This window comes from Hippocampus guttulatus, chromosome 5 (assembly GCF_054856545.1).
Source record: "Hippocampus guttulatus isolate MCC_2025c chromosome 5, RoL_Hgut_1.0, whole genome shotgun sequence".
NCBI lineage: Eukaryota > Metazoa > Chordata > Actinopteri > Syngnathiformes > Syngnathidae > Hippocampus > Hippocampus guttulatus.
This window is the reverse complement of record NC_141265.1, coordinates 8238468-8261511: the sequence shown is the minus strand read 5'-3', so window position 1 is coordinate 8261511 and position 23044 is coordinate 8238468. Positions and strand designations below refer to the sequence as shown.

The window sequence follows — 23044 nt, the reverse complement described above, 5'->3', positions numbered from 1 at the left end:
AAAACCACTACTGAGACACAGTCGTTGTACTAGTATGCTAAAGAGTCTTACTGAACTTTCTGAATCTGAATTACGAGTGAGGACAAACAACATACCCGTTAGTGGACCTGAAGCTGGATAACAAGAATACAGAAAAATTCGGCCGGACAGTCAGTAGGAATCAATCAAGACGCCTCGTGTGTGGCAAATGACGAGTGACCAGCAGGGGGCGCTTGAAGGCCAAAACAAGATGCAGGCGTTTGTTCGGCGGGGATCTCCGCCGACACAATTCCTGTTGCTACTCAACTGATTCATTCTTGATGACACGGTCATCGGCTCTGATCCGCTCCAGACTGCATCTTGACGCTGGATGCGGATCCCTTCAACTTGTCGGGCTCGGACCACACTTTCTCCCACCGCATTATTTTTCACGCGCTCAGTCATCAATTGGTCTTGTGCCACCCCAATTAAACGCGATTCAACAATTGGCCGCCGGATGTTTAACCATCTTCTCGCCCGAGCCCAGGCGAGGCTTCGGGCTTTACCGCTCCATGGGGCTCTGCAAGGTGCTCGTCACGAGCGGGCAACATCCTGATCATCCTTTGCGGTAACGTAGCAAAGTAAAGTCCCACTTTTTTTCTGGAGACGCTGTCGTCTCTGACAGGTGTGCGTCCGAATACGCAAAAGTGCGCGTTTGCCACCCGGTGCGAAACAAGCGTTGTGAGTCCGTGCTCCACTATTTGGCCGGCTTTGGTGGAACATGTGGAGCTGGGACGCATGCAAAAGAAAGCTGTAACATGAGGAGGAGCCGACACCGCGCAAGTATGGGTATGTGCGCTTGTCCTTGCAAGCTACTTGTGACATTTTTTCCAAATGTTCATTTTCAAGAATCCTTTTGTTTTGAACTTCACCTCAACCAGTGATGCTGTTGTTTTCCTTTCTCCCCTCGAGGCTTCTAATAGCTGCCTTGAGTTGGATGCTGAGGTTTGTCCCTCATCGGCCATTTGACAGATTACCTGATGCTTTTTTTTTCTTCCTTTTTTACTCACCAATCGTTTTTCTTGCTCGAGAAAGACAATTTGCCTCTACAGCGAGAAATACACCGCGGTAGCCAATACATTAATCAGACACTTTAATTTAAATGAAATGAATATATGTTACTTCCTGTTCGTTTTATGTGCCCTTTCACATTTTGAAGTGTGGTTTCTCCTTAACAGCCTCTTTGTGTGTGTCTGTGTGTGTGTGTGTGTCTGTGTGTGTGCGCGCGCAGGACTTCCTGTGCTTTGCAAATGGCTTGTATTCATAGCGGTGGTGCCTGTCTGGCTGCTGGCTGCTGCGAACCCCATGCGTGAGCGTCCCTGCCCGCAGAGCTGCAGATGTGACGGCAAAATAATCTACTGCGAATCCAATGCTTTCCGTGATGTGCCGAGCAATGTGTCGGTGGGAGCGCAGGGCCTGTCGCTGCGGTACAACAGCCTGATGAACCTGAGAGCCCACCAGTTTGCAGGCCTCGGTCAACTGGTTTGGCTGTACCTCGATCACAACTACATCGGTTCCGTGGATGGCCAAGCGTTCCACGGCATACGCAGACTTAAAGAACTAATTCTCAGCTCCAATAAGATCACCCTGCTTAAGAACAACACTTTCCACGACGTTCCCAACTTGCGAAATCTTGACCTTTCCTACAATAAACTGCAGGTACTCCAAGCCAATCAATTTGTGGGCCTACGGAAGCTACTGAGTTTGCACTTGAGGTCAAATTCTTTAAAAACGGTCCCAATGCGGGTCTTCCTTGACTGTCGCAACCTGGAATTCCTAGATATTGGCTACAACAGGCTACGGAGCCTCACGCGTAACGCCTTCGCCGGACTCTTTAAGCTGGTCGAGCTGCATTTGGAACACAACCAGTTTTCCAAGATCAACTTTGCTCATTTCCCCCGCCTGACTAATCTGAGGGCACTTTATTTGCAATGGAACCGCATCAAACTGCTGACCCAGGGCCTGTCATGGATGTGGACCTCCCTGCAAAAACTAGACCTGTCCGGAAACGAGCTCCAGATGTTGGACCCCAGCACGTTTCAATGCCTGCCCAATCTCCGGACCCTCAACTTGGACTCCAACAAACTGAACAATGTGTCTCAGCAGACTGTCGAGACTTGGATCTCCCTCACCACCGTCAGTCTGGCTGGTAATCTGTGGCACTGTAACCCCAACATATGCCCCCTAGTGGACTGGCTCAAGGCTTTCAAGGGAAACAAGGAGTCCACGATGATTTGCACGGACCCTAAGGAGGCACAAGGAGAAAAAGTCACCGACGTGGTGGAGACTTACAACATTTGCACAGTAACGCCAAGCCCCATTACCTCAACAAGGGCGCCTCTCACCTCCGCATTTCAAACAGAACCGCTTCCCCTTCCCACACGGCCCGAAGTGGACAAGAAGCTGGCGGACAACAGGACAGTCTCTCCGACTCCTTCGCAGGCCTCCCCGACCATCCCTTTACCAGACTCTGAGTACGTGTCCTTCCATAAGATCATCGCGGGTACCGTGGCCCTCCTCCTGTCCGTGGCTATCGTCCTACTTGTTATCTATGTTTCGTGGAAGCGCTATCCCAGCAGCATCAAGCAGCTTCAGCAACGCTCCACGGTTAAAAAGCGGCAGAAAAAGGCTCGGGAGACTGAGCGCTCCTTTAATTCGCCACTGCAAGAGTATTACGTGGACTACAAGCCTTCACACTCCGAGACAATGGATGTGCTGGTTAATGGGACAGGACCTTACACATACACCATCTCAGGCTCCAGGGAATGCGAGGTATGACCGTTGCCCTCCAAAAATCCATTTCCACTGCGAGGCATGAGAGGTAAATTTTCAAACAATCTGTGGAGACAAACACTATCACCCCATCCCCCTGCCCTTGTCTGTTTTGGGATAAGGAAGTAAAGGTCAGTGCACTGTGATTTGCTTTGCAATGCTTGAAAATTCTTCAGAGCTGCTGTTCTGAGTCATGCTCTTTTATTGCTAAAATGTACTCTCATTCCCATTAGAAGCAATCCAAGTGGCAGCTCCGCTTCCTGGGCCGCACGCAAAATGAATTATGCACAAAGCAGCGTAATCTTTTATTTTTGACATAACACAGCCAATTGATAGATCTTGATCTTGTCAGCCAGTGTGTTATTTATTCACAAATGGCTGCTGTCCCCCAAATGCCCAAAATAAAAATAGATGAGTTCAAGTCACTGTGCAGGTGGCCCTCTGCTATCCTGTGTGTTTGCTACCTCGGTGGCAAACACACCTATCGTGTAAATCCCGATACATGTTTTCTGTCGTGTTGCATATCTTTGTAAGTCCAAAGTGGCAACCACCATAAATATAGTCGCATTTATTGGCAGCATAGATTCCATTCTCCAGTAATGCCTTGAGCATTCAGCTCCTTATTACATTGCTCTTTGGTGAGATTTACGAAGTTCAGTCAGTGCAGGCTGCGACACATACAGCTTGCAGTCGAATGAGGAGCCAATTGTGTATAGTTACCAAACCGGTTTCCTTGATAAATTAACTCATGGATGCAATCATGTACCCTGTGCAGACTAAAGGTTTTTACTCAAAGCGTAGAGTGGGGACTAAATTCGGGCTCTTTCATGTAAGTGACTTTAAAACACTATCTGGCACCAAGAGAGTGAGACTGAAAGCCTTGGCGGGAAGCACAGATCAATTTGTTGTTTAATTAGGTACTCTTTTTTTTTGTTGCAGATGTAGCCTTTTTCTGCATGTACCACACTTCTTTTGTCCTGCTGCTTATTATCATTGAGTTGAGCGTGATTTAGAGCTGCTGTACGGGGGATGATGGATGTCAGTAGGATCTTGGCTGAGCATTGGCGGGACGACAAGCCTCATTCCAAACACTTTAACAACGTATTCAGTAAACAGTAACAGTATACGGTACATTGGATCCTATAAACCATAATGCCATGAGGGTGAGTTTATTGAAGATGTGGAAAGTTTTTTGAAGTCCAGTTCAGGAAAAAAAAATAATTGGATGCTTTCAGAATTAAAACATCAGCGGATCGTACACACAAAGCACAGATAGCTACAAAAACAACAGATGTGGTTTAAAAAAAAAAGAACTTTAATACCTACAGTACACAGATAAAATGGGAGCTGCATTGCCCATTAAATAATGAAAACAGGGCAGCGGAGAGTCGACTGTTTCAGATAATGGATGGATAATGAAAACAATGGTGAACGGTTGAATAAAATTGAGATGATATGCCTTTGAAGTCTGCTGAGGGAAGAAACAGTCAAAAATTAAGAATACCTCTTATATCATTCAATTCAAAATTTGATCCAGATGCCTCCAATTTTGGAGTGCAAACTGAACACTTTAGCTCAGCAAGCATCAAATGACTGGGCCTGTGCTGTGTTTATTTTTTGAATTCAACTTTTTTTTTTTTGGGAGGCGGGGGAATGTTCACTGTCATGTATGATTGAACAAAAAACTTCCGCATATCTTTCATGAGCTCACTTCAATGAGCATTACAATGTGCATTTTTCCTCCAACAGAAGTGTTTGAACACTCAACAAAGACGGCCCCATTTCTGGAAGACTGGCACCCAGATGCCTGTAACTCAGTTTTTGTGCCATCACAAGTCTAGTCTAGTGTGTTTGGGCCCATGTTACACCTGTCTGGTGCCGGCGCCCGAAGCAGCCTCACCACTGACGCACCTGATAATTTGACGATGGAAAACAAACTACACTGAGTGTAAAAATGCTCACATAGTTATGTTCGAAGCGGGACAAGGATTTTGGCATGTGTTTGTGAATTTGGTAGACATGCTACGCCTCAGTGGGTGTTCCTGCCGCGCCCTTTCCGCGCATTTTGCAATTTGATGACAAAAGGTAGACAAAACTTTAGATGGGTTAAAAGGTGATCTATTTTGCAGCGCAGTTTGTCTTATGCGATTTTGGTGTGTTTAATCGAGGCACAGACAGACAGGCGCTCTGTGGATACGTGTGGTGGACCTGATGGTAATTAATTCAGAAATACTGTATGACACCAGTGTCAGACAATCCCTCTGAATCATTGGAGAAATCAATTCATTGAATGGATTATAATCATTTCAATATAAGATTTTTAGACCACCCCATCACTATTGTGGCGGGTTTTACAAACGCACGCACAGACGGTCGGAAGGTGCAAGGCCGTCTCCAACTGTACACATCACACACCATCGACTACATCATCCGAAAGGGGAGATATTACAGTCCACATGCCAATGTCATGCACAAACTCCGGCGAGCGTAATTTCTGTTTCCGAGGATGGCGTACTCAGGTGTGCGCTCCGTACTGCCCTGATTGTTATGCAAATGTGGGATGCCGTGAGGATTGGCCCAAAGAACGAGAAGTGAGCAGAAGTACAGTAAGCTGACAATGTTGTCAATCTCAAACAGTGAGATTCCAACTTTGTCCCAATAGAGTATTTTTTATCCAGTCCGACCATGCATTTCACGACTTGTTGACAAAGTTTGTGATGAACTCCCTCTTTGCTCTTTTGTGACAAGTAGGAGTGTTAAAAAAGGAGAGGAATGTCTATCACCAACACATTGTGCGTTTATTAAAGTTAAACACCAGTATATGCAAGTATGACACTTGTGTGTGAAAAACAAATTTGAAATTCTAACCAATCGTCGGTCGGTCATCATTCAGGAACGTATTGTGTTCAACGTCAGTGGTTTGACTGCCATGTTTGTGTGTTGGTATGTTGCTGTCGCTTGAAGCATAAGTGACGGTACTGATGCTTCTGTACCGCTTTGTCGTATATTATCTGCCTTTTGGGTGTGTATGTGGATTTAAACAGTGATATCAGATATGCGTCACATGAAAGTACATGTATAGAAACCCGTACTAAGACTCGCAAAAAAGTGAATTCAGCGAAGGTCTACCATCCCTTTATTTACCCGGCCAATGTGACTTCCATGAATATGACAGCTGAGACTTGGGTACACAAGTCTGCTAAATCAGCCCTTTGTCAGATATATGTGGCAAAACATTTCTCAAATACAAGGGATGCTCTAGGTACAATGGCCAGCTTTTCAATCTTGCACCTTTCATGTGTGACTGTGGCATGGGAACATTAAATGGCAGACCTAATGGGGCTCCTGCTCACTAGAATAACTAATAGCCCATCAGAGGTAAGGAGCCGCGACTTCCCTCAGCTTTGTTATTCCTTGCCCTCTACAGCTTAAGGGAGCAACCCAAGCTGTTAAAGATGTAATGGGATTTTTTTTTTCCTTCCCAGCGCCATGTTTGGCTCCAACTATTGGAAATGCAGCGACACACAGAACAAAAAGAGGCTGTCTTAACGTGGTTAGGTTTTGTGTTGGAATTACACGTTGACAGATAATATTGCATTATCCGGTTACACCTGATTCTTATGAGCTACCTGTTTATTGGCCATTGTGACTTGCATCAGAACACCGTGTTGTATGACAGCATGAAAAGTACATTCAAGGGCTGTGTCACAATAAAAGCGATGAAGGTGGCTTTTCACAGGAACTCAATGGCGCGCAGAGTGTCAAGATGGATGAAAGTCACAAGCAATCCTCCTGTTCTTTGTTGGGTTTTTTCCCCGCATAGCAAACGCATAGCTAGAGAGGAAACTATATCTAATGAATTCAAAGCTTGTTACATTTTTCCCCATGGCCTGACCAGCATTTTCATTGAAGCGTTGCGATGGATTTCCACCAGCAGGCTGGCCCCCGCACACTGAAAGCTCAACTTGAACAATGTTGAATCTGATCAACACTTTGAACGTGCGGAGATCCGCAGTCTTGCTGTGGCACATCTATTGACGTGCTCACACAGCAGGCGCATCGAGTTGATGTCCACCCACAGATCAACCCCTGTGGAGGTAGCGCAGATGATATAGAGACAAACGTACCTTTATCTCAGCCAGCGAGGTGTTTGTAGACTTTGGAATACATAGCAAGCATTAGCCAAATGAGCATACATACCTGTCAACTTTTCGGAGCGCCAACCTGTATAAACTACCAAAAAAATCCTTATAAAGAGCAAAAAATCCTTATAACATACCAAAGCATTGATATGTCAAAATAACGGCAGAAAAAAACCCACGAAACTTTCAATGATATTTATTGTAGATCTCCATAATACAATGTTTGGTTAGACATACCGTGGAAAGTTACCGGAAATTAAAGCATTCGAGTAGACTTGCACCATTCTGGGCAAAAGCAAACGGAACTACCTGTTAGGGGGGAAAAAAACCGGAAATTTTCAGAATGCGTATGATTTGTGCGATACGGCCATATACGTAAGATTCACCACAAAATCCGTATGAACTATGGCTAAACCGTATGAGTGGACAGGTATGAGCATAGCCTGCTCAACAATAAATAGCCCTCTCAGGGACAGCGATTACTACGGTGGACAGCTTATCATGTTATCAGGTTACAGCGCGCATGAACGGGTTAATGTAAGGGGACATGAAAGTATTGGCACCGCTGTGAACACAATTATTGGAAAGCTTAGCTATTAATAAAAGAAGAAGAGGATCTGAAGATGGAAGGAAAATGGAAAATGTTCCCCCTCTGTGCAGCCAGAAAAGATTATTCCTTTTTTTTCTTTTAGGGACACTTTGTCACGGTTGATTTGTTTGGGATCAACAGGTGGCTCTGTAGGGCTCCTCCTACAGCGGCACACCTGTTGGTCATCATGTCATTAGTAAGTTTTCTGTTAAAAGGACTGCCGGCCCGACCACTCGGTGTTGGGTCATTGTTTCTGTCACTTTTGCAGTCATTGTTTCTGTTGCTGACTCTGTTCCTGTTCGTGCATAGGTGTCAAACTCAGGTCCTGGAGGGCCTCTGCCCTGCATGTTTTCCAAGTCTCCCTGTTGCAACACACCTGATTCAAATGAACAGGTTCAATGTCAGGCTTGCGCAGAGCTTGCTGATGATCTGATCATTTGAATCAGGTGTGTTGCAACAGGGAGGCTTGGAAAACATGCAGGGCAGCGGCCCTCCAGGACCTGAGTTTGACACCTATGTGTTAGTGTTTTGCTTCTGCCATGGGTTGTTGTTTGTTACTTTGGATTCTTGGTTTGTTCTGGATTTAGTTTTCTCAGTATTTTGTTAATACAGTTTGTCAAGTCCACCCTGCTCCTCCCTCCTGCCTGCTTTTTGGGGTCCTCCGTTCCGCGACACACTTTTTGAGGATTTAGGATATTATTTGCACTTGCACATGCGCGGCTTTCTTACAGCTCTTCTGGTCATTGCCAGAGGTGGCTAGTCGGAGGTTGGGAGAGCCCACAGTCTCAAAAGTAAAGAATTTTTCACACTGATTAATTAATATTAAAGATGGTGAAAATAATGTGTGACTTGCCAGCAGAAGTTGACACTTATTCGTGCCCGTGGATCTTTCAGCTTCGTTCCACAAATCGGACGAAGTTGTGATTTTTATGAATACACCAGAACGGGGTGCTGCAAACTGTATGTTTTTGGATTATGATTTTCATTTGATTAACCTGCTTGAATACTTTTAACGTTGTCTTCTTAAATATATACAGTATATATACAGTATATTTTTTTAGTAATTACATTTTTGACCAAGTGATTGAAGTTGGAAAGCTTAAAAATAATGCTACTGGGAAGAATATCTTTATACGCTCAAAGTCGAGACATGCGCGGCAACTGAACTTTGATATCACCGCAGCTATAGAAGAAATTGAGCAAAAGAAAAGAACCAAGGTAAGTTAATATCAAGGGCACTAAAATTACAGCTCATTCTTCACAACAATTATATTTGTCTTTATAACTGAGATTGTGCCTATGAGTCAGCTGATCCAACTGTCCGTACAGTTCGGGCTGACTACTAAGGGGTAGATGATTCTGGTTATTGGTGAGGATCCATTTTTATTTTAAACCTCAACATTTATACGTCATATATTCAAACATATTGATGAGGTGAGAGTATGAACTTTTAAATTCGAAATATAAAGACCTCCTGACATACAGTATGTCATTGGGCAAAAACCTTCGATGTCAACATTTGGGAATGTAGATTTAAAACAATAGTAATAATAATAATAATGATAATCTATATGATTGGTCTGTAAATCCACCTGCTTATGTGTTACGGTATTTATTTATTTTTTTTTACAAATGATTGACCAACAGTGCACTGTTTTGTGAAAAATTCTGATGCTTTTTTTGTGCATGTTCTCCCCCGGGCCTGCGTGGGTTTTCTCCGGGTGCTCCGATTTCCTCCCACATTCCAAGAACATGCACAGCAGGCTGCTTGAACACTCCAAATTGTCCCTAGGTGTGAGTGTGAGCGCGGATTGTTGTTCGTCTCTGTGTGCCCTGTGATTGGCTGGCAACCAGTTCAGGGTGTCCCCCGCCTACTGCCCGAACACAGCTGGGATAGGCTCCAGCACACCTGCGACCCTCATGAGGATAAGCGGTTCGGATAATGAATGAATGAATGAATATATTCTAAGCATTTCCTTGTTACTAAACCCCTCATGATAGTAACTTAAACAATAGTTGAATCAACAGTTTTTCTTGACTTCGTTATATGGTTTCCGTCATGACGGCCCTCCAAGTGAAACGGTAACTAAAATCTGTCCCGCGACAAAAATGAGTTTGCCATCTCTGCTTCCGAACATCTGAAGTGGACTTCTTTTAATTTTAATTGAGGAGCCCACGTATACCAAAGAGATTAATGTGAAGACTGTCTGACTTTACAGCAAATATTTTACATCAAACACAAATTTCCTTCACCAAGATTTCAGGGCCATGTGCAGTGAAATGTCAAGGCTGTGACAAAATAAACAGCAAGACAGTCAGACAGAACAAGGCTCAACATGCTTTCCTTTTTAGCGGTTTGGTGAGCTTGGTTTTATTTGGGACTCCATGAGGTCAGAGATCCCAGTTCTGAGGAGAGCTTGTAATACAATAAGTGCAGCCATTACTTGCATTAAAAAAAAAAAAAACAATTGCAGGTGAATGTATGCGCTGCTACATTTTGCCTTCTTCATTAAAACTTGGCAAGTGCGAGTTCTGCTTTCAGAACAATGGATAGTTCCATTTGTCAAAGTAGCCATTTACCAGTCACTCAATTCATCCTAGCCCTATGTCAGCCCATGCAAATGAAACTTGCTATTTGACATTGCAATTTTGCAGACATCTCAAGCGTGACTTTATGTGTGCGTGCGTGTGAGAGTGCGCGCGCGCGTCTTTTTATGTGACCTCATAATGAACAGGGAGCAAACTCTAATATAATTCTCTTTTATTTTCTTCCTGCCCCAAAGCTTGGGGATTTCAGGGACACTCCACGAAATTTGGGCATAACTGTAGCAACCCCCTGCCCTTCTTTTGGGTATATAAAGCATTATTGTCTCCTATGGATGGAGGTAGTGTTTGCCTGGAACACATTGTGCAGCTGTGCGCGTGTTATATTGGCCCAGTATTTGTTTGCTGTTTGTTCGTTGGGCATGAGATGCAAGCTGTCGATGATTTAAAGTGTCGGAAATAAGAAACAAAGATCAGCCTTTGCAATGTTGTGCTTTGACTTGCCAAGACAGCAGCTTGTACTTTGCCCCTGCGAAAATACACGGAAGGCAGGCATTGGGAAATCAAAGTTCATTTTGCTCGTGTGGAAAACCCTTTGAGGGAAAAGGACATTTGTATGTGTCCTTGAACTAGGGCTCAGTGAGATTGTCTTGAAATAACACCATTTTTTGGTCTCACAAAAATTTTATTTTCTAATTTTAAATGATTTTTCCAAAAAGCCAATGATAGAGGCAAAGACAAAATGTGCTTTTTGGCTCTTCTGGGATTTGCTTTATATCACCTGAAACCAAAAAAAGCTCTGAAACCTTGAGGCATGAGTTTCCAACCTGTAAATGGGCATCTTGTCTTTGATAGTTTGCCTTCAACTGGCTCCTTTCTTGTCATATGCAAAACCATGCGAAAATGAGTCCACTCGTGTCTGTGTCTCAGCAAGAACGAACCTCCCTAGTTGCGTTTTTAGAACTTGTTGCTAGAGGGGTGGAATAAATAAAAAACTAACTCGACAACTCTGACTGCTTTTGCAAACAAGCTCCTTGCTGTTTACAGCAAGGGCAGGCTTTTAACTACACATAAAAACAAAAGTCTATGAGTTTCAACAACAACAAAAAAAATCAGTCTGAGCAACAAACTCAAATTACTGTAATTGCTCATGCCTGTGTAGTGAGAAGTAACGCACCCAATATTTTTAGGCAGGTGGTCCAATCGTTTGCCGCCTCATGTTGAGTCTTGACATTGTCAGAAAGGTCCTGAGACCACGGGCCCTATTTTCGTGGACAGTCTACATCACGGAAGCAGAACTTAGTTGCTGGAGTCCATTCAAGAAATCGATGCATGCCAATACGTTTATAAGGAACGGCCACGAGCAGATGATATAAAGAGGTCACAGATCACTGCTTTGCAGTGGGCACTTGGGGACTGATCGTTTGTTCATGTGTGACGCCCCCCTCCCCCACCTCCCATAGTTGTGCTGTGGCCAAGGATCGAATGAAGATGATGGTCATAATAATGTGTTCAATTGATTCCTAATATGACTCGCAGGGTTCGATGCACGCTGTTGTCATATTTATGAATGAAATACATCTACGCCGCGTGTCGGAGGAGCTTAGAATCTGTCAGCACCTGAATCAAATTCACCCAAATTGCATTACACCACAAAGTCATTCAGACAAAATTAGGTGAAAAAAAAAGAAGGGAAATAAGAGCCAGTTAAATAGAAACAAATGTATTAGACTGATAAATGAATTAATCAGCGACTAGCTAAAAAGGAATACTACTTAGATAAATAGTCCCATGAATAGTTAAGGGCACAGATAAAATATCACATAAAGGCTAAACTAAATAAGTGTGGCTTGAGCCTCCTTTTAAAAATACAATATCAACAGTCTGTGGTCTGATGCCCTCTGGGAGGCTGTTGCAGTGGTGCGGCCAATAATAATAATAACAACGAAGAACCCGTAATACTTACTGACATTGACCCCAAAAATTTGAAATTGGTATGTAGTTGTTAATACAGCTTTCAGACTTTGAATATTAGTCGATTGTGTAGTTAAATCTATTGTTGTACCACAATCAAAACAAAAATGAGCAAGTTGTCTGACTTACTGACTTCCTGCGCTGAATGAAAAAAAAAATGGCAGTGATCCAGTTGAATGCCTCTCTCTCTCTCTCTTTCTCTCTCGCAAACAAACAAAAAAGTGAATGGTTTTAACTTTCATGAGTATCTTTGAGTCTGAAATTGCCTCCTTTTGTTCCTATCTCGTGTCCCTTGTCATGCGGTGATATAAAAAAAAAAAAGATACCTGCACAAAGTGTTTTGTTCCACAGGGGCCGTTGCTCAAGGAAAGAAACATATAAAACTGCGAAAATGTGTTTTCTTTCTTCAGTGCAGATTTGAATCCATTTGCATGAGAACGACTGTAGTTTACAGCTTATCGTGTCAGCAGGCCCAATGTTATGAACACCACATTTGGCCTGTTTACCATTTATTCCCATTTTTAAATAATGTTCAAATCATCACATCTGGCGTTTACTGGCTCAAACAAAAAACCAAACAAAAATAAAACAAATGTCTTGAATACACAGACACAGGACAGAATGATGAGCCTTTGATTAAAAATGTTGCAGAGGGAGTCATTAGCAGTAATCAGACGTCACCAGCTCGCGTACGTGCATGGCTGTGTGTGAACTGAGCTCTCTCACCAAAACAAACCCACTCTTGAGACGCGTATGATTCAGACTAATGTCAGACATTTCTTTCGGAGGCGCGATATCTTCTTTTCCTGAGGAGGTGGAATATGTTTAGCAAAGTGAGAGTCTGCAATCTACAGTAAAGGTACAGTGACTCGTTCAAATGAATGCGGGACTCTTTCGTAAGCACAAGCTTCACTCATGCCGCTCATGCGTTCAACTATAATGATGTTGGAACTAACTCGACACTACATCTGACTCTTGTCATCAAATAGTTACTCCGTGTTTCAGATGATAAATGTGTCGTTTTTCGCTGCAGGTTAGATGCGCTTGTTTACACCGTTCGTACAATGTGATGCCGTCGGCGTCTCTGACCGATCATGACTCACTCGAGCAGCCAAATGATTGTCGCGGGTGGATCGCCGAGGACGCGTTTTGCTGCAAAGGAGAAAAGAATGAAAGTCATTGCTTTGTTAACCTCCAAACCGCCGTTTGAAATTGAGGTCAGTGCTGATTGACAACATCATTAACTCCGCCAAGCAATTGATATTAGGCGATTACCTAGTCCTTCACTTAAAGCCAAGATCAAATAACACTGTCCGTTCTAAACAAATCATGTGAGTCTGTCGTCAGTGTGGTGCAAAGTTTTCAAGGCCACACTGCGAAGGCACCGGCGAATCAGCTGACACCAATTTTCTGATAATGAAAGTCTGACACTCCAGGCACTGAAAATAGAGGATTTCAATAATCAGCTGGATGATGGGGGGTTATGGAGCATTCCTCATATTAAACATCAAGAGTCTTGAGTTGCCGGCAGAACAACAACAATGTTTTCCGATCGCCTCTTATCCGCAGGAAACACTGCAATCATCTACAATTTAAAAAAACAAACCAAAAAAACCCATATCAGATTCACATTGTGTAGCTTATGGTTTGCTTCGATTCATTAACAAAGAAACCTAGTTCAGTGCAATAGAATTGCGAATGAGTCACCGCCATTTTGAGAGATATCCAGTCCTCAACTTACCTGTCCTTTGCAAAGTTAGCATCTTAGCCCCCGTTGTCTACCGTTGTTCAAAACATTTTTCTGTCGGAGAGCACGTTGACAAATTATCCGACCATCCGTTTTGTTTACTGTTTGCCCTCATCCTGTTTCCACTGGAATGGAGCCGATCAAGACAAGGAAACTCAAGGTGTTCTTTTTCTTAAAAAGGAGAATAACATACACATTATAATCCCTCAAGACTAAATTCAATTCAGAAACACTTCTGCTGCACCTCTTGAGCTGAGGGCCGGAGACAGTATTTTTCTCAAGGGAACCTCAACAAGTGCAGTCTTGCAAGTCTCCACAACTAGTTGACATTTTTATATTTGTCAGCTGCAGGACTCATACAGCCAACTCCGAAGCCCAAGAGTCTCTCGACATGAGCTACTGCCACCATCATACAGATCAGTTGGAGTAAACTTATCTAGGTCGAACACCGTACGCTGCAATGGGACCAAAATAGTTGAGAGATAACTTTTCACAATTTCCAACATGTCCTAGTTAAAGCTAAGGGATATCTCATTTAAGATGCCAGCTGTAGCAAGACCCTAATTGTATTGTAGTTGTACTTTGCAGCGGTGTGGAGCTTCAGATATGCAACTTGCCTGCCAATCTTTCTCATACAGTATTTCAATCAGTCACAGTCAAAATATTAGAAATCGCTCTCAGTATGACAAGACTGGATAATTGTCTACTCCACAGGTGTCAAACTCAGGTCCTGGAGGGCCGCTGGGTCAGGGGTGGGTCAGGTCAGGGGTGCCCATTACGTCGATCGCAGGAGGGGAGTAGAGGGGAGGGGGTGGGGTGTAGAGGAGAAAAACAAACAAACAAACAAGCATTTGTGTGTCTTTGTGCATGTTAGTAATATATTTTTTTGGTGTTAATGTACACTGCACCCTCATCATCTTATCAGTCTCATTTTCACAAAAGTATTAAAAAAAATAACATACTGTATAATAAAGCAGATAAATCTTTAACATATGGTGGCGCGTGACCTGCGTCACCGGAAGTGATCAGAGCTGTTGCGCCATATCTTTTATCGTTATTATTATTCTCATTCAGAGTTTGTTTCAGGTACAATTCACCGAGGGCACGGGCAAAGAAAAGGAATCTAGAGGGCCCAGGGAAGCGCTTTAAATGGTACGTGTGAGCTATGATAGTTAACAGGCTGCAAATGTGCGTCGCTTGCCTCCATGTCAGGCTGTTGCTCATCATGGCGTGCGTGTGTATGTGCGTGCGCGGTAACGGGTCGACCGCGGGACATTGGTTGTTCGAAAAGTCGATCTTCGGTCCAAAAAGTTTGGAGTAGATGTTACTTTAGGTTCCATTGGTACACATTCAGCTTTATGAGGTTGCATGTCTGAAGCACATCTGTGACAGGAGCGCAAATGTGTTAGGACACACATTTAACCACCTCCATCCACAAATTGTTTTATGTTGAGAGGGAAGAAATTTCATCCGTGCTGTATGTTACACATACAGTACGTTTGACAAGAAAGTTTATCCAATCCAATCCCAAATATTTTATGTGCTATGATGTCATTCAGCGTGCTCCCTGTCGCTCATCAAAGGGCATCAGTCAAAAACAAATGAGCTAATCTACTTGCCCATTGGACAAGACATGTTGAACTCTGTGGCTTTGTAGCACATTATGTCGCTCGGCTTTATTGTTTAAAGCTCCAATGTCTCATCCGCTGAAGCATTTCCAGTGTACAATAACTTCGGGGGAGCACATCTAGTTTTGGTGTCAGGCATGCTGAAAGATTGGCTCACAGCTTTACAACGCAATTCAACGATCCGTCTTAAAAGAGAAATGCATTATAGAAGAGGCAGTGAAACCAATGTGTCCACTGACAGGGGCCTCAATCGAGTGTAATGCAATTCGCCGCCTTGATACGTGGCGAAGTGAGCGAGGGCGCGTGTGGCTCTCGCACGCTCACGCGCCGCTGTTGCCTTCGAATGCGACCGGCTCACTTCTCCTTCTGGCAGCTGTTGAAATGCATTCAGGCAAACGGCGGAAATCACAAACCGCGGTCCAAGCGGATGCGTTGATGCTGGGTAATCACACCTGGCATGCACCGAGTATTAAAGGTTGCATTTTTCCCCAGTAAATGAAGGCCAAGACGTTATCTCCCCAAAGAAAAAGGATTTTTAGCCGTAATGTGTGTATGCCAAAAATGTGCATCGCATATCACGTGTCGTGCTGTCGCAGCACACTTATCAGTCGGCAATCGCATGACCTGGATTCCCCCTGATAATGTTCCTACTCAGTCAGTCACTGATTCTTCAGTTTAAATGGGATTTGACATCTTATCTGCCAATGAACGAAAAGTTTGGCTTCACACACAGAATAAATAATGCAATCTAAAAATAATCCGCATAAAATTGTTTTCTTCACACTCCACATTCATATTTCAACTCACCTTGACGTACTTCCTGCTGTTTCTTCCTCGTGACTTCATAACCATTTGATTGATTTAATTATGACATTAGTGCGGCGGAGCCGCTGTTGTTTGGCCTCTTGAGGCCCGTTCACCCGATGTGCGGCGATTCGAAAGGAAGAAAATGAAGTGTTGAAGTATTGCACCTCACTGCATCCGAAGAGGGTGAGAATTGCAAATGTGTCGACCGTGGAGTTGTATTGTCGACTCCAATGACGGTTTTCGTAAAGAAGTTTTCATTATGCGTAAGTGAATGAACAAGACAGATAACAAAGACAGACAAATGTTTTCACATGCATGTCTCAAAAGACTGTGAAAGATGTGAAGGGACGTGTGAATGGTTGATTGACAATCTGTCTGCCGCCTTTGGCTGGTGACCAGTCCACGGTGTACCCGTCTTGTTGCCCAAAGTCAACTGGGAAAGGCTTCAGCTCCCCCACCGCCTTGATGAGAACAAGTGCTGCAAAAACAAACAAACAAACAAAAAAGAAGCATAGAAGTCAACGGTGATCACTGAACCAATTACATTTGACTTTCGGCATTTCTTAAATTTTAGAACAATTTAGTGCGAAAACAGGATGAAACAACAACAGGATTCTCCTAGCTGCGGATTGGAAAAAAAAACAGCAATAGTCTAATGTGAACTGCTTATTAATACTTAATTCTGTCTGGCTCTTTGCTGAAATTGCACTTACTTCCACACTCCCATCATGTTTCCCTTGTCACAAAGGTAAAATTAAAAAGACACCTATTAAAAAATGCTCAAGGGAAAAAGTACGAGATGTTTTGTTCCCAAGGAGCTATCCAGGCAGAAATCAGAGTATGCATTAAAACCCAATTTTTAAAGTCATTGCGGGGAAAACATACAAAATGCACACGGAAAAGCCAAGATTCGAATCCCAAACTTCAGAACTGTGAGGCACTCGATGCCCGACGTAATTTGATGGTGCCAATACACGTACTATTTCGGGGAGCATTCATGTAAATATGCTGACACTGAAAAAAATGAAAAACGATTTTCAGTTGCTCATTAAAACGTGTTAAACTAATACACATCATGTACTTGTTTTTGAGGAAAACATGGGAAAATTACATCGGTTTACCACATGTACGAATGATGTACATGTTTGAATTAAATTAATAAAAAGTATCTGGTTTTTTTTCATTGAATGCTTCAGTGGGAGTGCTTCAAATTTTGCGTGAACCGCGTTGGAACTTCAAAGGTCCCAAAAGGTGAAGTGTCAAGTCAAACTGGCGTATGAAATAAAACGACAGATGATCGCAGAAAAAAAATGGCAATTTGAATAGGCACCGCTCGGACAGACGAGTTAAATTAGAAGTTTGAACTATTTCTTGAAAGGATACATATTCGGTTTTATTCATTCTAAACAATTGCAAACAGTTTCCACTTCCCAGGTGTCTTAAGAACATGTCTGCAGGTCAAGGGTCAAGAATTACAGACAGATTTGGAGAGAATATTCTTTTTTTTCCCCCTGGTGAGCCTGGCTTCCTTTAGCCTGACAGCTAGAAGGCTGAATCTCGTTACTGCAGGCGGTGCCCATCTCCTCTTCCACCTCGGTGACAAGTGGTTGCGTTGGCCAGTTTCTTGCTCTCAAACAAAAATGGCAATCAGAACAGATTTAAGAATTCGACATTGTAGCAGTTTTATTGATATCAATATATGTTGCCCTCATTTTTCTTTCTTTTCGATGCATTGCCATCCACGAAAGCACGTCAACAATTGTCAGCTCAGAAAGGTTCGTTTAGAAAACTGGGGGAGAAAACTTTCAAATCAATTTGACAAGATACTTTGGGCAAAGAGTTGACATAACGCATATCTTATAACAACAGACCAGAATACTGCAACATCCTTTCATGCATCTGTCATGAGGCATAAATCACAGCAGCCCTGTCCTACTCACTTATTCTTTTGAAATCAGAATACCGTACCTTAAAATATATACTGTACATCATTTTCATCAGGGTAAATTATTTTCACAGTGCAAATCCCCAATACGGTGTGTTGGTAAATAAACATCCATCCATCCATCCATGATCTGAACCGCTTCATTAATTAGCAATTGAGGCAATTTCTGCTCACCTCGCGCTTGCCCACAAGGGAAATCGGGCTGTTTAAATTTATTAAGAGGGTGTTCTAAAGCTTCTCAATATGAAACATGTCAGAAAATAATGACTGTTATAATTTACCTCTATAGAAAATACAACTGAGTGAAGTAAAAGGTTAGCCCAGAACGGCAATAAATCCTTCACAGTTATGGCAGCGTAGGGGCTTGAAGCAGTGCCGTTGCTCTCCAGTGCTCTCTCCTTATTAATATGGGCTTGCCAGTGTTGGATAATTGCAAATACTGCGCCGTGTAAAGTTAAATATATGTGCACAAGCAGTGAGCCACAGGGCACAGGAGCACAGATCTCCACCGACATCTGTGAGTGAACATTGACAACAACTGTAATGGCTAAAATGAAGAAAAGTTGACCTCATCGCAAAGTATGAAAATAGATACGAGACTTTATTCGAAAATATCAAATGGAACTTCTCATGTTACATTGAAGTTGCTGAAAAAATTCTTAAAGGTGAGCCAGATGAATCTTGGATGGACACAAACACTTCTTCATTTCAGCAAACACATTTGATTCTACTTGCCTGTCCACTGTGTAGTTTGTGTGCCCTAAAGGGTGATTTTCACTCTCGTCACATCCCGGTCCCACAGAAAAAAATCTGGCCCAGATCATAGTAAAAAACAAAATACAGTAATCCTGTCCTGTCCTGCTCCTGGTGAAAACAACTGCCACTCCCGTCCTTCTCCAATTTGGAATGACTCCTATTCCCGTGTGGCTCCCATTTTGGAGGTCAGGCACATGAAAGATGGCTGCGCATCTCTTCGAGTTCTGTTTTTATTTTTTGTTACTGGATAATCCCGCTCTCGTCTGCTCCCTTAACTTTTCTATCCTGTACCGTCCCAATCCTGTGTTTAAAGGTAAAATTTACTCTCGTCCTGTTGGAATTTTGTGAGGTTTCCAGGACTCGAAGGATTCCAGAAAAAATGTCAACCTGTAGTGGCCGCAGAAAACGGGTCACAGTTTTATTTGGATCAAATTTTGTGTTTCGTTATGTGAAGTCTCAACTTGGCCAACAAGAGTGCCTTTTCAGTGTACAAATTATTTTTGTAATTGTTTTTTCACTGGGTAACAATTGAGGACTGGGAGAGTCCACCTAGAGTATTAGAGGCAGTTTTCTGGAACCTTTTTTTTTTTTTTTACTGGGTAACAACAGGGCGTGCTGTCTTCGGGCAGTAGGCGGGGGACACCCTGAACCGTTTGCCAGCCAATTGCAGGGCACACACAAACGAACAACCATCCGCACTCACACTCAAACCTAGGGACAATTTCGAATGTTCCATTAATCTGCCATGCATGTTCTTGGAATGTGGGAGGAAACCGGAGTACCCGGAGAAAACCCACGCAGACACGGGGAAAACATGCAAACTCCACACAGGAAGGCTGGAGCCGGAATTGCACCCTGCACCTCTGCACTGTGAGGCCAACGTGCTAACTAATCAACCAACGGGCCACCCTTAATAACAATAATAATAATAATTATATATATATATATATATATATATATACTGTATATTGCCATTTTGTCGCTGCAGTTGGCCTGATCATCAAATCATTTCTCGGCATTTTGTCAGCAACAATTTCAATGTGTGAAGAAAAAATGATTGGGGAAGAGATGTAGAATTATTTGTTGCTGTGTAATTTGGTGTGACATGCTTTGTGCACAGGCGGAAAACAGAATTCAACTAATTAACTAATAAGTCGGTTTTCATTCGGGATGCCAATGCCAACCTTTTCAGCCCAAACCAATGCATCACGCCTTTGTTCAGGACAATTTTTCTCTCGAAAGCCTATCTGGGAGCCGTGTAATGCACGCTGATCATTGAAGTGTTTCCGTAATAAACATGTCGAATGTACCAGATTTGACTGAGCAGACATCAGGCAAATAAGAAGCCTGAGCTCGGTGCTGGCTAAGAAATGAAAATAAATTTGGACTAACACAAAAGAAAAACAAAAGTGTTTACAGAATGTGAGGCTGCTCATCCAGGAAGAATTAGATGTGCAATGACAGAGCGGAATTTAAACAGACCTCAGATTTCAGGCTTTTTGTCTCTTCAACTCTCCATTCCCTTCATACACCCACTCGATGTTTCGGTGCAGAGTGCTTTTTTTTTTTTAATCTCTCCAATCACCATCTCGTCTAGGTATTTTTTTCCTGAGTAGAAAAATAAGCAAAACAAAACAAATATGGTTAAAGAGAGTAGATGGGCATGGGGTCAGAAAACTGCTGATTGTCTTGTTTTGGCCATAAACACAATGGCTGTTAAAGCACTGAAGCTTTACAGAAAAGAAATCACACAAAGGTACTTTGAAAATGACCACACCGGGAAAAATGTGATAAAACAATCTTCCGGGAAATGAGCTTTCCATTCTCCTCCATTGTTGGAAAATAACTTCCAAATAAGTCAAAAATAGATGGGAGAGCTGAAATTGAAAGTAATGCGTGTACAGCATGTTATCACGAAAGCTGGACAGAGCTGGACTTCCCGTGTAGTGCCCCAAAAGTGAGCACACTTGTCTGATTTGGGCATGGTAACGTGTTTTAATTTGATTCAAAGATAGTTTACTAAACCAAAAATAAGTAACAACAAAATGCTTTGAAAATGTCAAAGTTGAATACCACCGAACTGAATTTCCAGGAAGAATGTCCCAAAGGTCATACTGCATGTGATGTCATCGGAAATACAATTCTGAAAGGTAGATAGGTCTGTTTTGGCTAAAGCAAAACGTCTTGTCTAAACGTCGTTCCGAAAACAAGAATGAAACGTAGAATGCACGGAACCGAGACGTGTCCTAACAAATATGCAAAAATTTCCACAAAGCGTTCTTTGGAGGTATCAGTGTGGGGATTCTTTCGGAGACAGGAGCAGAGACATCTCATCAATTGGAGATCAGTACACTGTATTGATCCTGCAACCCATGCGTGTTTGACAAGATTAAGACCTCTATGCTTTTTTTCGGATCACGGTCAATTCTGATTTCCAAAGAGCTCATTACATTTACCACCAGAGAGGTCATGTGACTGCATGGCACTAAATGGAGTATTCATCCTGGTTCCCTTTGTATTAATGTGTCTTTAATTTAAATTCGGATTCATCAAGAATAATGATAGTGTTATGTTTTTGTTTGGTTTCCGTTTGCTTTTGTTCCTTCATGCGCCCTTTTTTGTCGCCACCTGTTCTCGTCATCCGGGTCCCTTGAGTTTAGCCAATCAGCTCCCTCAACCCTTCGTGTCTTGTCCAGGTGTTTCTCGTTGTCTCGTCACTTTGCTTGTATTTAGTTCCCTGGGTTCTGCCAATCTTTGTTGGGTCATTGTGAGTGTGAGCATGCGTGTCTTCCTGTCGTAGTTTTGTTTGTTACTTTGGTTCCTTGTGATTTCAAGGACTTTGTTTGAGTACTTCGACTTACTGTTTTTCCAGTGTACTCCTGAGTCCTGTTTGTATTTTTGTTCAATCAATACATTATGTTCAGTCCAACCTGCTCCTCCCGGCCTCCTTGCTTTTTGGGGTCCTCCAACTACCACCTCGCAAAACTTGACAGACAATTGGAGTTCATTGTATGTGTAAATTGTAATGCCCCATTATTTCTGTTTATGGGTAAAGCGAAGAACATTTTTAAACAGTTTCCACGTGAATCAGGATTTTTTTTCTTCCATTCAGTAAAATGGCAGATTCTGAAGGAGAGATTATTCACTCACCAATTTCTCTTTCAGCTCACTGATTACATTACAAGGTCATTATTTTGTTTGCCGTTTTAATACCACCAACAAAATTGTTGAACAGGATGAAGGGCAGGAATAATTGGCCCTATTTATATGAGTCAACAGTTTGAACATGGCGAAATAGCAGCCAGACTTTGAAGTGCAAAACTAATCTTTGAATTTCCCACCTGATTATGCTATTATGAACATTGATGCTCTGAAAAGAAATCTCATTTGGCTACACGTGTCAGTAATGGCAGCGATTTGGTCCCTTATAGCTGCAGATTACAGGCAGGATTAAGTGCTGCATCTACAGCTTTGAGCCTGAGCTCATTAAGTGAATGTTGCCTGAAATTTTACCAGGCCCAAGATAAGGAACAGGAGTGTATGTATAGAGGGGAGAGAGAGAGAGGGAGAGAGAAACATACAAGGCCTTGAAAACGTATTCATACCCGTTGAACTAGAGTCCATCCAATAGACCAACACAATGTAGCACATAATTGTGAAGTGGAACGGAATTTGAACTCAATGAAAAGTGTGGTAGGCATTTGTATTCGGCAGACTGTGCTCCAATACCCCGAAATACAATTTAGTGCAATCAATAGCCTTCAGAAGTCACCCAATTAGTAAATCGAGTCCACTGGTATGTCATTTACTCTCAGTAAACTGATCATCAACTGATCTCTGAAGGCCTCGGCAGTTTGTTAGGAAACACGGGTGAACACTAGTAGTGAATCACCAAGACCAGGGACTTCACCATGCAGGTCGGGGATAAAGTCGTGAAGACATTTAAAGCAGGGTTAGATTCTTTCAAGAAAACAAGCTTTGAAGATCTCAACCGCTCAACCTTGTCATCCAAAAACAGGAACCGTACAACACAACTTCCAAAACATTCTGCCTAAATTGACGGACTGAGCGAGAAGAGCACCGGAGAAGCAGCCAAGGTTCTTCGGCACCATGCCTCGTGCA

General features: G+C 42.8%; 1 protein-coding gene across 3 annotated transcripts in view; it reads left to right on the top strand.

Moving 5' to 3' along the window:
• Window positions 1-311: 311 nt before the first annotated feature.
• The window catches only part of LOC147204917 (leucine-rich repeat transmembrane neuronal protein 4), a 48995-nt gene continuing 26262 nt past the window's right edge, over window positions 312-23044 (top strand). The window contains exons 1-2 of one of the 3 annotated variants that reach the window (XM_086112406.1): window positions 312-807; window positions 1250-2790. In XM_086112406.1, the coding sequence (XP_085968532.1) occupies window positions 777-807; window positions 1250-2790 (1572 nt within the window). In that variant the 5' untranslated portion in view covers window positions 312-776. Of the gene's footprint in view, window positions 808-1012; window positions 2840-23044 lie in introns of those variants that run through there. The other 2 variants (XM_086112405.1, XM_086112407.1) reach the window with 2 other exon arrangements.